The sequence below is a fragment of the Babylonia areolata genome, chromosome 20 (assembly GCF_041734735.1).
Source record: "Babylonia areolata isolate BAREFJ2019XMU chromosome 20, ASM4173473v1, whole genome shotgun sequence".
NCBI lineage: Eukaryota > Metazoa > Mollusca > Gastropoda > Neogastropoda > Buccinidae > Babylonia > Babylonia areolata.
Genome location: NC_134895.1, coordinates 47,385,637 through 47,400,814, shown reverse-complemented (window position 1 = coordinate 47,400,814; position 15,178 = coordinate 47,385,637). Strand labels below are relative to the sequence as shown.

Below are 15,178 nucleotides of genomic sequence, written 5' to 3'. Positions count from 1 at the left end.
TCAAAGTGGAATAATTTTCTACTGAATTTGCCACGAACAACCCTTTTCTCACCATGGGTTTTTACATACACTGTGTGCATTATACACACAGTTTCTTTTAACATTGATGACAATGAGGATAATAACTACACTGTTTCGAGATATGTTTATGTTTGGGACAGTGTTACCAGTCTGTACTCTGCATTTCCTTTCATAATGTATCCAGCGTCAACAGCAGGCCAGAGAGGTACAGACTCCTGTAATATTCGTTAAGACACTTGATCAACACTCCTGAAGACATACCAATTTAGTGGATGACCCCCATGACACCCAACGGTGCCACCAGTCTTCCCAAAAAGCCCACTTAGATATATGTAGTAAACCAGAATCACCTCTGCCGACCTGTAAAATCATTTCTCAGAAGCTGCAGCCCTTACTTTCCATTGTCACAGTCAGCCATGCTTTCCAGTACCAAAAGAGTAAACGCATTATTCCTTGTATTCGTTTACATTTCTGTTACTAATGTGGAGGTGTTACTGTTTTTGTATGTGTGTGTATACTATTTACAGGACAAAATGTTTGTGTTTACTAATAACATGTGAAATCAGAAATCTACAGTCCACATAAACTATGTCATTAAAAGATGATGACGAAAATAATGGTGATAAAAAATGAGAATGAAAGAGAACAAAGACCAGACAGAAAGAAAGAGAAAAGAAAAAGAAGAAAAAAGAACAGGTCATCAGAAGCACAAACTATCCATCCAGATTTCGCTATCTATTTTCAACAGCAGGAGAGATTCAGAACAAATCCAAATGAATCAGTCAGAAAGCATTCTTGAAATTTTAATTCCAAACAAAAAATAAACATTCATACAAATATATTGTTGCATTTTCAATAATATTACATGGAAACTTTCACACTGTGAAGCAGCTCAGAATCAAACACACATGCATGTGGACAGACATGAGAAACATTATGTACTTCATACTCTTGACATGTACTCTGTATATTTAGCACTGCTCCCAACTAACTCAAAAAGCAGAAGAGGCTGTTTTGTTTTAAATTTCTATAAGGTCTGCAACATTTCCAAAGTAACAAGCAGGTCAGTCGTGTGATTTAGAGTTCCCTGTTACCTTCTTTTTTTTTCTTTTTTTTTATCTGCCTTTTTGGAATATGACTCATCAATCACAATATTCAGCAAAACTTGACTCAAGGGTCTGCCAGCCACAAAATTACTGCAACTATGGTATGATTCATGTCAGTCAAACATGGTATGGTATGTAACCCTTAACAAATGTTCTGTACGTGAATCTTACTCAAGCAATGATTTTCTTCATACAATCAAAAACTTAATGCAAGTCCCAATACTTTTTTTGACAATTAAGTTCAGGAAACTGTCATACCCATACAAAATCTCTCTCTCTCTCTCTCTCACACACACACACACACACACACACACACAGATGCACACACAATCATACATGCACCATCAAACACATGACGATATCTTTACACACAGAGTAATGCTATCAAACAACTAGTCTGTAACTGACGTAACGCCCAGCAGTCTCACTAGGTCGGATGATTTTCACCACCTGAAAAACAGATCAGATCAGCTAGCTGTTAGTTTCCTCTTTTCTTAATCTGGATATTAACCTTAAAACACACACACACACTTCAGACTGAAGAACAATAGTTGTATTTATAAGATATGCATCTTAGAAATGCACGAACACAAGCTGATTGTGACTAATGTGGACCGTGTAACTGTTAGTGTGTATGTATATGTTTAATATATGCATGTGCATCTCTAAGTACATCTTCCATTATCATTCTGAACTGCACGTATATGTATGCATGTGTGTGAATAAAACGTAAAGCATAATGACAACAAATGAAGTTTGAAAAACGATGTCATGTAGCAAAAGGAAGAAAAAAAAAAGGCTTTTGAACAACTTAATATCACAGCAAAGAAAGATAGTGCAAAACATTATTGCAAATTTAAGACTCAAACTATATCAATTCTGTCTGTTTCTTGTTGTTTTTTTTCTTTACAAACATTTCTGACGTATTCCACAGCAACAAACCTGTCCTCTCTTCAGCCCAAAATAGCGAGCAACAGGATCTCCTTGCTGAATTCTTGGAAGCTGAGATTCTTTCAGTTTACTGTTGATCCATTAAGGAAATAAACACTGTACATTAATATTAATCTTATATACTTAAAAAAGAAAAGAAAAAGAAAAACGACATATATAAGTAATCTGCAATCGCATTCATGTATAGTCATACTTTATACAAAATTTTCCAAAGAAAAAAAGGAACAATTTTTTTTTTTAGCCTAACTCTCATTATTCTAATGCAGTAAATTACTTGTACTTGGTGTTTTTTGGTGCACAATGATGAAGTTGATAATGACAAACAATCAAAAGCCTGGTTATATACAATACAGGATACATATATCAGTGAAAGACAAACAAACAAACAAAAACAAAAACTGGTGATAACTATATCTTAGCTCTGGAAGTCTTTGTCTAGCTTAACCTTGTCTAGCCTAACTTTGTACATAAATACAGGTTGACCACCAGTGCACATAAATATGCTTTTCTTACCATGCATGTCAACAAATGTATCCATTTACATATCATACATGACATGCCTCCTTCAAACAGAAGACGTCTCCAAAATTTGCAGTCACACTTTCATGCAGGGCTAAAAAGTAACGACAGTTTCACTTTCAGCAATGAAAACAGAACAGCAGTTACAAAATAAAAGACTGTGGTTGATGAGTAAGGATACTATCTGGCCAACAGCTCTGTCTTTTCCTCAACTGTCATCACCACATGTTCTGGCACCAACTGTTGAAACAGAAATAAACATAACGTATAATCTGTAAACACACAGCAGACGATATTTTATTCATAATGTAGTGTTGCGACCTAAATAAAATAACATGATGAGAATATGGAGCATATCCATGTAATTTCATCCTCAAACAAATTCATAATAATGGTTCAGATTCTGATTGAACCCCAGTTTTCATTAACAGCAAATGAGATCGCTTATCAATTTATCATATAACGTGACTAACTGATACATCAGCAAAATTTTGTTTTGCACAAATTCATCATTTTCTCTTAATCCAACAATACACACTGGCATAAAACTAAAAGTGAGCCAACTTTCTTATTCCAGCAACAGTAATGAAAAATTTTTTTTAGATTTTTATCAGTGTGGTTATGAGACCACTGCCATGCCTTTTCAATGGATAAATATCTGAAGTGCATTCACAAATAATCAGCTTTGTAGTTTGATACAGTAAAAAATCTAAATGGAAAGAGAGAGATATCCAAAATGAAGGTGACTGAAAATAGTGTTTTCCCTAACAGGAATAATTACAATGCTAAAGCATTTCCTTACCATATGTTCGGTGATGTTGACCAATAATTCAGTCTCAATGAACTGTTCCAGGATATATTTGGGGGCCATCTCCACCAGAGCCTGCAGACATAAGGAAGAAGAAAAAATCATAATAACCATATTCATCAATATATTCTAAAAAAACGAAACAAACTACAAAAACACAAAACTAAGCCATGACACATTTCTTTGAACGAGAATTATTTGGAGATACATACATTACACCCTTCCATCTGGCCCTAAACTTTGACAAAGGTCACACGATAAGGATAGGGTCATAGTGATGTTTTTTGGTGTGGTCTGATGCTGCAGTAAATATTCTTCAATATTAAGTGCAGCATTCCTTAGATATGAACGAAGATTAAGTGTGGCCACTTTAAAAAGCTGACAGGTTTTGCTTTTGTGGTTTTTTAACTAGTCAAATATCATTTAAATTAAAGCTACATTCCTACTGTTAACACCAGTTTTGCAAAAAAATCATTTTAGCAGTATTACTAACTACCATCTAATCTTGAAGTTGAATAAAAAAAAAAAATAAAAAACTGAAACAGTGAAAGTAAATAATAACGACTGATCAATTTCATCAAATTTCAGGTCTAACTCCATCTTTGTCCCTCTTTGTGCTGCGGGTGGCACATATGATCATCACAATCATGCCTGCGACCTCTGGCACTCAACATTATTCACCCTATCACTGCAGCATGGATACTTTGGATGTCTGAAATCATTTGCAGTGTACATGTGCGACAAATTACCTGTTTTGCCGACGGTGTCATTCCAGTCTGAACGACAATGATGGCTCTCATGATGTTGTCCTGCTGCATCTGCTGACAGTAAGCCTTGATAGTCTTGATCCCCACCTTGGGCTCATCAGGGAAGAATACGAACATCTGGTCTGAAAGAAAAAAAGAAACAGAGCACACATCAAAAACAAACAAAAAAATATGACTGGCTTTATGTCATCTTAGTTGTTGCTTTTTACCTCAAATTTCAGAATCAAATAACAGCCAACTAGATGGGTGATTTCACATTTATTATGACATCTTACTTAAATCTTTTATGATTTTTTTACATGAACTAAAGGCCAAGGGTAATCTTAGTTTTTGTATATAATCATAATGATTAACTCAGTCAAACCAGAGTATCATGTTTATTCACCCATCATTTTCAGTGCCTATCATATACATGTAACTTTTTGTTGCATTCTGATAAGTTTTCACCAGCTAATAAAAATTTTTTTAAAAACCTACATAAAATCAAACAACCAATTTACCTTCTAATTTCCAGTAAATAAAAATGGTATAAAGTGCAGTCGTTTCTCAGTTTCTTTTCAAAGTCAGTTAGTATATTCAATAAAAGTAAATATATATTCAATCAATATAAAAAATATTATAATAAATAGGCAAAGTCAAAAACGGGACACACTCATTTAAAAAGACCAATGTTTTGAGTTTATCCCTGTAACACAGTCTTGGTCTCTCTCACAGACATGCATGCATGCACACCCACACACACACATTTTGGTTAAGTGGAAGAAACAGGGAGCAAGGCATAACAATAACATACCTGTGGGATTATCGTTGTGAGCTACCAGAACAATCAGGTCTTTCCTCTTTGGACGCCCCTCGCTGGTTAACAATCAACATACTGATAACCACATGCGTCAATCACCGATTCAGGGCAAAACAATGCAGGTGTTTAGTGACAATTTTGAATAAATCAAAAGATCATATTAAAAAAGAAATGAAATTGCTCCCCCTAAAATGAACACATTTTAACACCATATCAGTATATCACTTCACCAGACTTGTCTATCAGATTACCACAAAATAATATCTGGATGAAACTCTAGAAGCAAATATTCCATTTTTTATATATATTAAAAAAAAATTTTAAAAGTTAAATAAAATGACAAGAGTCCATAAGATGCTTAAGACCAGTAATGGGGTATACTACAGGAACACCCCTGTTAGACGTTTCACTCTTGGAAGGCAGACCCTAAAATAGTCTCTTTTTTTTATTATTAAAACTATGGAATATACAAAGAATAGTAGAATGAAAACTCAGCTTTCAAAGATAAAATCAGAATGAAAAGCCTTAGCAGATTTTTTCCAGTCAGACAATCAGCTGAGGCTTTTTCAACATGAGTTAAAAATATCACACACACACACACACACACACACACACACACAGAGAGAGAGAGAGAGAGAGAGTATGCATTCATGGTATAGATAACACACATATATACAGCCACCAATGGCATTGTATCTAGCAGGCAATAGCAGTAAATGCACAGGAAGAAAGGTAAGAAAGGAGAGAAATACACTGATACATACAGGATATACACTGACATACTGAAACCTATAAATTTTTAAATAATAACAGAACTGGATTAAGGTACCAGTTCAAATACAACTTGTAAATTGTTGCAGTAATTCAAAAATAGGTCTACATTTTAGTAGTCTAAGAGTTAAATCAGCTTTTATGCTACACCCAGCTCACCCAGACTATTGACTTTAGCTGCCTCATGCAAACTTCTCAACTCGCTTGTTGTAAACATGTTACATAACAAACTACTTTTTTTCATATCAAACAGAAAAACAATGAAGACAAAAAAAGAAGAAGATAATCTAAGCATAAAACAAACACCGGAGAGAGAAAAAAAAGAAAAAGAAACAAACAAAGAGAAAGCCTCTAGATTAAGGATGAGTGTTTTACTACCTTGGCTTATCCCCGTATAGTGTTTTGAATGTGTCCAGGTCTTGTTCCAACTCATCTTGGGTCACCAGGTAGCCTCTGTCGTGACAGAGCTGAAACATTCCACAAGTTATTTCCAGAATGGTTTACAAAAACAGAGTGAAGTCTGCTTGATGACAATTACAAGGATAAGACAAAGACAAATCTGTCTGTGGAAACCAAAGTTGGCTTGAACTGAAAAAAATGCGCAGAAATAGAAAAGTTTTTGTAGGAAATGCAGAATTTGCTTACTAGCTTTACTAGTGTAAACCAGGTCACTGTCTAAACCAATCCCTGTGTAAAGTGGATTCTTGTAAATTAACCTCAAACAGAATGGAATGTTACTCGTCAGGTTTGGTGCACATATTCCATGTACATCCAAGATTGTAATAAACACTGTTTCTGGACGGAAACAGCAACACCACACACACACACACACACACACACAGATCAAGAAAGAGAGAGAGAGAGAATGACATACTTGTACACAATTAGTGTATCCAAGATTGTAATTGTAACTAACACTATTACGTACATAAATCAAAAAACGGAAACAGCAACACACACATAATGACTTACAGTGATTGCTCTGCCAATCTGTGCAGTATATTTTATGTGCACATTATCATCTAGAAACAAAAGAAAGTAGTACAGCTAAAAGGCATTTGATCTACAGTGTTACTGTCACATGTGCTGGTCCAATGCCATTGTTTTAGGAAAGTACTTTCCTCTACTTTGTGGAAATCCAAATTTTCCCAATCACAGTTGCAAAATGTATCTAAAATTCCAAAGTACCATGCCTTGATGCCAGCACAATGTTTGAACCTGTTTAATTTCATTCTTGGGTATACATTTACATGGTAAGGAATCAAATGCTCAATTACACGGAAACATGAACAAACCCCAGAAATGAAGTATGGCTGCTTAAATGCTGGGGAAGAAAAGAAGATGAAAAAAAGAGAGTAAAAGTGTGCTTCTATTGTTTTAAGCATCTTGATCAAATCTCGATTTTACCTGAAAGGGCCACATAGTAAACGCATAACGTGCCTATGCATGCTGAAGAAATAGTATATTATTTCATAAACAACATGACGTATCTATTGAAGCCAGGGCTCTCTTGCAAAATCCAGCAACATCAGATTTGTGTAGGACCTGCAACGATGCAGTCCTCCGGGCAAGGTATTCCAGTCAACTGTGATATGGGGGGAAATAAATTAATGTCTGTAATTTTTTGGTATGGGGGCACGTGTGTTGCGTTGGACTGGATTGACTGACTGTAGATAGTTTTACGGTGATTTTATCCAGGCCGTGATGCAACTCAATGAATTTGACAGCTTTCAGGTGCTGTTTTTCACTAGAGTGATCGCCATTCAAGGCCTGTTAACATTACGGTTATCAGCACACAAAAATGAAAACAAAGACTTGTCACGAGTGAATGTTGTTATCTGTTCCCTGCATCATTAAACTAAAAACAAAACACTGACAATATTATATTCATACCTGCATGATAGTGCCCCTAATTTTCCACAACTTGTAGATCTCCTGCTCGTCATCCATGGTATTTTGTTAGTCCCTTCTTCGTGAAAATCAATTTAAAGTTTAAAGAAGTGTTGCACAGCTGGTAGAAGCCACATGCGTCCGCGTTTTCAACGGAACAGGAAATGTCGATTATTGAAAACCGAGACAGAGAAACTTCCGGTGTCAATGTGTGTTGTGCGCATGACCAGCAGCGAAACCCAACGCGCTTTGTCAGGCCTCGAGGAAAATGAAACAAAATGAAGTGAAATAAGATAAATAGATATATAAGTAATTAAGCTAATGAGAATTGATAAATTAAAACTGTGAATAAAAACAGGAATAATCAGGTTTCGTTTATTCATTAATAGGTTGTTCATCTAAGATGATGATGTTCTTCATTGTTGAGGGCCACAATCAATCATATAAATTGATAATTCTGGCACCTGAAACAGGAGGGGGGGCGGGGTCGCTACGAATATTTTGTAAATGGTGTTCCTTGATGATGTGAAGAAGAGATAGAGGTGAAGGTGGCATCATTCCACTGCTGTTCAGGGGAATTGGCCCGGGCCGGGGGTGAGGAGGAACAGAAGGTAATGGAGTCGGGAATCGGGGTGGGGTTGGGGTGAGGGGGCGGCGCTCAGTGGAAGTGCTGTTTACTGCTTGGAGACCCTTCACACAAAAGTGTCAAGCGTTCTGGCCTCCACAGCTACATGGGGCAGGCAGTTCCAGTCTATAATGGTTCTAAGTATGAAGAGCCTCTGTTACTGTGTACTGGTGGTGATGATGGAAAACTGTTGGTTCAGTGGGGTCAGCTCTATGTTCCCTCAGCTCTATGTTCCCTCGGCTCTATGTTCCCTCAGCTCTATGTTCCCTCAAGTCAAGTAACATGTCATGTCATGTCATGTCAAAGTGACCAGTGGTAAGCAAGACTTGCGTGACATTGTAGTTATGTCTCACTGCGTGTAATTGGATTCCGCACTGACACTCCTCTATTTGTCTGTCTAAGGAGGAAGGTGGCGGAATGGTTAAGACGCTCAGCTGCCAATACAGAGAGTCCGTGAGGGTGTGGGTTCGAATCCCGCTCTCGCCCTTTCTCCTAAGTTTGACTGGAAAATCAAACTGAGCGTCTAGTCTTTCGGATGAGACGATAAACCGAGGTCCCGTGTGCAGCACGCACTTGGCGCACTGAAAAAGAACCCATGGCAACGAGAGTGTTGTCCTCTGGCGAAATTACGTAAAATGAAATCCACTTTCATAGGTACACAAATATGTAAGCATGCACTCAAGGCCTGACTAAGCGCGTTGGGTTATGCTGCTGGTCAGGCATCTGCTCAACAGATGTGGTGTAGCGTGTATGGATTTGTCCGAACGCAGTGACGCCTCCTTGAGAAAGTGAAACTGAAACTGAAACTGTCTGTCTTTTTTTCCTGCCTGTATTTCTGTATGTATGTCTATCCATCCGTTTGCTTCTCTCTCTCTCTCTCTCTCTCTCTCTCTCTCTCTCTCTCTCTCTCTCACGTCATTTTCATTATAAATTCACGCTTGACCACTGGTCAGTTTAACCATTGCTTGACCACAGGTCATTCTGACCATTGCTTGACCACTGGTCACTCCGACCATTGCTTGACCAATGATCATTCTGACCATTGCTTGAACACTGTCACACTGACCATTGCTTGACCACTGGTCACTCTGACCATTAGTTGACCTCTGGTCATCATGTAACTTGAATTGAGGGAACATAGAGCTGAGGGAACATAGAGCGGTTTGTTAGGAGAATTAGCTCTATGTTCCCTCAGCTCTATGTTCCTTCAAGTCAAGAGATATTTACGTCATGTAATATGGCATGGCATATGTCATGGCACATGGCATGATATGACATGGCATTATGACATGACATGACATAGCATGTAACTTGACTTGAGGGAACATAGAGCTGAGGGAACATAGACATGCTCCCGGTTCAGTTGTGTCCTTGGCGTTGGCGAGACGGCAGTGGGCTAAGTTTCCTTTTGAGGTTCGGACAGTGGGCTTGATTGGTGTCAACTAAGTTTTGTACAGCATCGATCGAGAGCCTGGACTCAGTGAGGTCTTGTGTCGCCGCGCTTCTGGCCAGAGAACTGAGGCCACTGGCAGCTCAGTCAACGACTCTAGCATACAGTATCCGTTGGAGGCTAGCCGGCGGCCCGGCACTACATAATTGCCGGTAATTGTGCACTGACGCAGTCAAGCACTGCCGGACTCTTTTAAATTTATACTCGTGCAGAATGCTGATAATGCTGATAAAGCCTAAAATGCTTGATATTGAATAATGATTTTCGGATATTTTAGAGCGGCATCAGTCCGAAAATCTGTCGACCTAACAGTGACACTGAGTTGTTATCAGTTTCAAACGCCATGCTGCCTTTTGCCGAAACTATGTTTGCATGTGAGAAACTTGACTCACTGAGTTAAAAATGTATTCGACCCAATAAGAATTAGGCATAATACGACGCGAAATGACCCAGAGGATATAATGAACCAGAATTGACAATTACCGGTGTCAGTCTCAGTTAGTAAAACCGCCATATATAGTCAGTTTACACAGGCCGGAGTTTGAACAGCAGAGTATTCAGTTGGTGAAAATCGAGTCGCCGCTCTTTTCCCAGCTCCTTTAAACCGAAACAGATCTAACTGAAAAACCAAACTGATTAATCATGTCTTACGACTAACAATCTCCGCCAAGTTCAAATATGGAAAATTAGTGTGTGTTAACTGACACCGCCGGCTTAGAACTTACATTTGATACTGAGATGAACACTCAGCGGTGAGAGTGAACACCACTGCAGGGATCGATTTTAAGACCGTGGTAGCCGCATTGGAAAATCATCACGGAATGAAATATTGGGAACCATGATTACAACCAAGCCGGAGAAAGAGAGAGAGAGAGAGAGACTGACTGAGACGGAGAGGCCGGTGCACTGATGCTCAGTCCACTGATCATGTGTTGCTGTATGTGTGCACGGTGTGTGTGTGCTGTGTGTGTGTGTGTGTGTGTGTGTGTGCCGCGGTTAGGAAATAAAGTAGATTTAGGGACAAAAAGGGAAATAAAAATAATGAAGAACAAAAATAGGATACGTCACACACACTCTCTCTGTCTCTGTCTCTCTCTCTCTCTCTCTCTCTCTCTCTCTCACACACACACACACACACACCCGCACGCACGCGCGCGCACTCACTGACGCACTATGACTGATGCACTCAACCCGGCCACCGACACATCATGTTCACACGCCGGCACGACGTTTACACGTGCATGCGCATTCACATACAAACGGTAATACATGAACAACCAGACTGACACCCTCCCTGACCTGCCACAAACTTAACTTGGAAAACAAAGAAGAGGAGATGGACGGCCGGAAGAATGCAGTTCGGCGATGGGAAGAGCTCACCGGGCAACAACCACTGCAATGGAAGAACCAGAGGAAGATGAAATCGGTGTATCAGCAGGATGGAAGAATAAGCTGCACTGAGTTCTGAAGATGAAGTCAGAAGACTAGTAAAAGGCGACGGAACCCACCGAAAGACATGAGACAATGACAGAAAACGACGGGCGCAATAGTCGAGTGGTTAAAGCGTTGCCGGGACTTTCAATCTGAGGGTCCCGGGTTCGAATCACGGTGACGGCGCCTGGTGGGTAAAGGGTGGAGATGTTTACGATCTCCCAGGTCAACATATGTGCAGACCTGCTACTCGGAACCCCCTTCGTGTGTAAACGCATGCAGAAGATCTAATACGCACGTTAAAGATCCTGTAATCCATGTCAGCGTTCGGTGGGTTATGGAAACAAGAACATACCCAGCATGCACACCCCCGAAAGCGGAATATGGCTGCCTACATGGCGGGGTAAAAACGGTCATACACGTAAAAACCCACTCGTGTACATGCGAGTGAACGTGGGAGTTGCAGCCCACGAACGCAGAAGAAGGAGAATAAGAAGAATGACAGAAAACTCGAGGAGAAAACCCACACGGAGACATTCAGAAACATCATGTACCAAAGCAAACAGTCAGCTTTGAACCATTAATAGACAAGAATGGACATAACCAAATACAAGGTACGTTACAGACACTGAACTAAATAAGGATGGTTTCGGTATACACCAGACATCCAGTGATGACGAAAATGTCTGATTCTCCTTGAAAACCCAAACAACAACAAAAAACAAACTAACAAAAAACGCAGTATTTCTGGTTTACCTTTCGATAGCCAGGTTTGGCGGGAAATCAAAAAGAAAAGAAAAAAGAAGAGGGGCTCTATGCCGGTTTGGCAGTGACAACTGCCCGGCAGAATGAACGACTGAGTCATTGCAGACATGTTTTAGGACTTCGGGCAACTGAATGATGATAATAACTGACTGATTTCAGTCTGAGTTATACACTGAGCCGGCACACTATTCTACTAAAGATCTGCTCCAGGCGCTTTTTACAAAACACGGTTACATCGATGTTACTCGGAGTGACGCGGTATACACACGAAAAGTGCAGTTAGCTAACTACTAGTACACAGACACACAGACACACAACCCACACTAACACACACACACACACACACACACACACACAGTGACACTCACACACACACTGCACACACGCACACTGACACAGACACTGACAGACACACATCCACACACACACAGACACACACACATACACACCGGCTGGTGATACATCCACACATTCAGCCGTTGCCGAGTGAACAAACGTTCATTTAAACTCAGTGACACTGCTGACATGCCGGTGTACACGACAAACCAGCCCCCTCCACACACGCACACACACACACACACACACACACACACACACACACACACATTTAAACGGCATTAAAACATACATATATACATACCAGGCCCCTCCACACACACAGGCTGACGCACACACACACCGTGGCACGCAAACACACACTGACACACACACACTGTGACATACACACACACACACACACACACACACACAGATGCCACTGTGCAACAGCCTGAGAGCTGACGATTAATAGCCTCTGAAACTTAATTACTACTGCCGGATTTGTTCTCGGGTTCAATACTGACATTGGACTGCATGGACGGGTCACGCAGCACCACGGACACCAAACTCAAGTGAGCGGAAAGTTTACTGAAGTTCTATTCAGTGTTTTCCGCATCCGAATCCACCGTGTTCACCCACAGCGTCTATCCGATCAACGCCTCAGTTGTTCATTACTTCCAAGCTTCACTGATGTAAACTCCCCGCCAGACGGAAAATCACTAAAACGCCCCCTTTACGTGCACACGCCCATTTCCACCGCCTTTGATTTGCCGCTTTTCCTTGAACGTAATCCTCCTCTCGACCATAAAACCACGTACACCGGGTGTCATGGACACGTCAGTTATAACCAGCACACACACACACACACACACACACACACTGGCACACACACAAAGACACACACACACACACACACCGCGGGCGCGCGCACACACACACACACACACACACGCACAGATGAACTTTTTTTCTGGGGATAATAGATAAAACAAGAGCGGAGAGAGGAACTGAGGGAAACTGAAGAGACAGAGACCGAGTCAGTGATAGAAGAAAGTGGACTCAGACGGAAGACTGATGATGAACTGACGTCATCAAACACACACACACAGATGACCGTGACCAGCGGCGTAACCCAACGCGCTTTGTCAGGCCTTGGGGGAAAAAAAGAGAAAAAAAGAAGAAGAAGAAAAGAATTATAATAACAACTGTGAATGAAAGTAAAATAAAAAGTCAATGATGATAAATAAGCAACTTGAAAAGCAAATAAATGTAAAACATGCAGACACACATTCACACATGCATAACAGATATCGCGGCAACAAACATGCAGTTTCACAGATACTGATGAAAGCACAAACAAATACAAATAAACGTACACGAGCCCCAACACACACACACACACACACACACACACACACACACACACATTACCTCAGTTGCACCCCCCTCCTCCACACACTTATTTCTAGGCTACGTCAGTATCGCGTCTTCCACTGACGACACACACACACACACACACACACACAATTAAAAAATCTCAACAGTGCTGATCCGAGTCAGCCTTACGACAGCTTGAGAAAATTATCAGTAAACAATTCGTGTCTGCGTGCACTGTGTGTCACAGTGTGCATGGTACGTCAGTGTGTGTGTGTGTGTGTGCGCGCGCGTGTGCTTCAGTAACTGATGTGTGTGTGTGTGTGTGTGTGTGTGTGTGTGTGTGTGCGCGCGCGTACGTGTGTGCGCCTCTGTGTGTGTGTGTGTGTGTGTGTGTGCGTGTGTGCGCGCGCGCACTGTATTGGTGTGTACGCGTACGAGAGAATCAATGCTGGAAGTTCCACAGGTCTAAAGTGTGTGTGTAGAGGAGGCTATCCAAAAAATTCACATGCAAAAGTGTCACAATTTTGGTTTGCGCACTTTCGCTGAGTAATAGGGGAAGAATCAAAGTCAATAAGTGGGATATGAGGGGACCTATATCCTCAGACATCTCCATTTAATAATCAGACAATCTTTAGGCACACTACATAACACTAATATTGTTTCGGGGTCTATGTTCCACTCATACAAATTATTATTCAAAACCCTTCTAGAAAATGTGAACATTACGTTTTGACCATGCACTGTAGTTTTGCACTTTATTTTCGTATGAATCCAAGGCGTCTCTCAACTCCGTCCCCCACCCTTCCCCCCATGTGATTATGTGCACGGCCACGGAAAAACAATTATTCCAAGACGGCACCCACATGCAGGTTTGGGATCAAAATTTTAATATGATACTGCTATTAGTACTGCCGCTGCTTCTCGTCCTACTACTACTACTGATCCATCAAATTATTACGCATGGTGTGTGTGTGTGTGTGTGTGTGTGTGTGTGTGTGTGTGTGTGTGTGTGTGTGTAGAGAGAGAGAGAGAGAGAGAGAGAGAGAGAGAGAGAGAGAGAGAGAGAGAGAGAGAGAGAGAGAGAGAGAGATGTTTATATGTACATAACTGACAACTTAGCAGCAAGGAAAACAAGTGCAGGTAACAACTAAACAACCCTCCCGTTATATGCAAAGATTAAAAAGGGAGAAAACAAACAAACAAACAAAAAAAAACCCACCAACAACTGCAATTCTCTCGGAGGGAAAGAAAGAGCCAATTGTATGCCTGACATGACAGCAGTTTCGTCCCCTGTGGACTCCTCGATATCCTGACATTGGCAGTGAACTCATTTGTTTCTACCTTTCACTCGCATTCGGTATCTTCTCTTCTATGTTAACGAATGAATGAGCAAGTAAGTGAACAACAAGTGATTGAGTAAATATGTCTGTGTGCATGCATGCATGCATGCACCCATGTGTATTTGCGTACAAGTGTGCAGTGCACATGCATAATATATATTATGGCTGAATGCATGTGCATGTGCACGTATGTGTGCATATACTTGTTCATGTACGCTCGCATAGAGGGTGTGTCTTAGT

General features: G+C 40.4%; 1 protein-coding gene across 1 annotated transcript; it reads right to left on the bottom strand.

The window, feature by feature from the left end:
- Positions 1 to 814: 814 nt before the first annotated feature.
- On the bottom strand, positions 815 to 7,804 carry LOC143295073 (DNA-directed RNA polymerases I, II, and III subunit RPABC1-like). Its single transcript, XM_076606632.1, has 8 exons — positions 7,636 to 7,804; positions 6,121 to 6,209; positions 4,966 to 5,027; positions 4,155 to 4,294; positions 3,400 to 3,480; positions 2,779 to 2,837; positions 2,070 to 2,148; positions 815 to 1,577 (listed from the first exon to the last, which is right to left on the bottom strand). Exons 1-8 carry the CDS (start codon positions 7,690 to 7,692, stop codon positions 1,512 to 1,514), a joined length of 633 nt encoding a protein of 210 aa, XP_076462747.1. The 5' UTR covers positions 7,693 to 7,804; the 3' UTR covers positions 815 to 1,511.
- Positions 7,805 to 15,178: the final 7,374 nt, after the last annotated feature.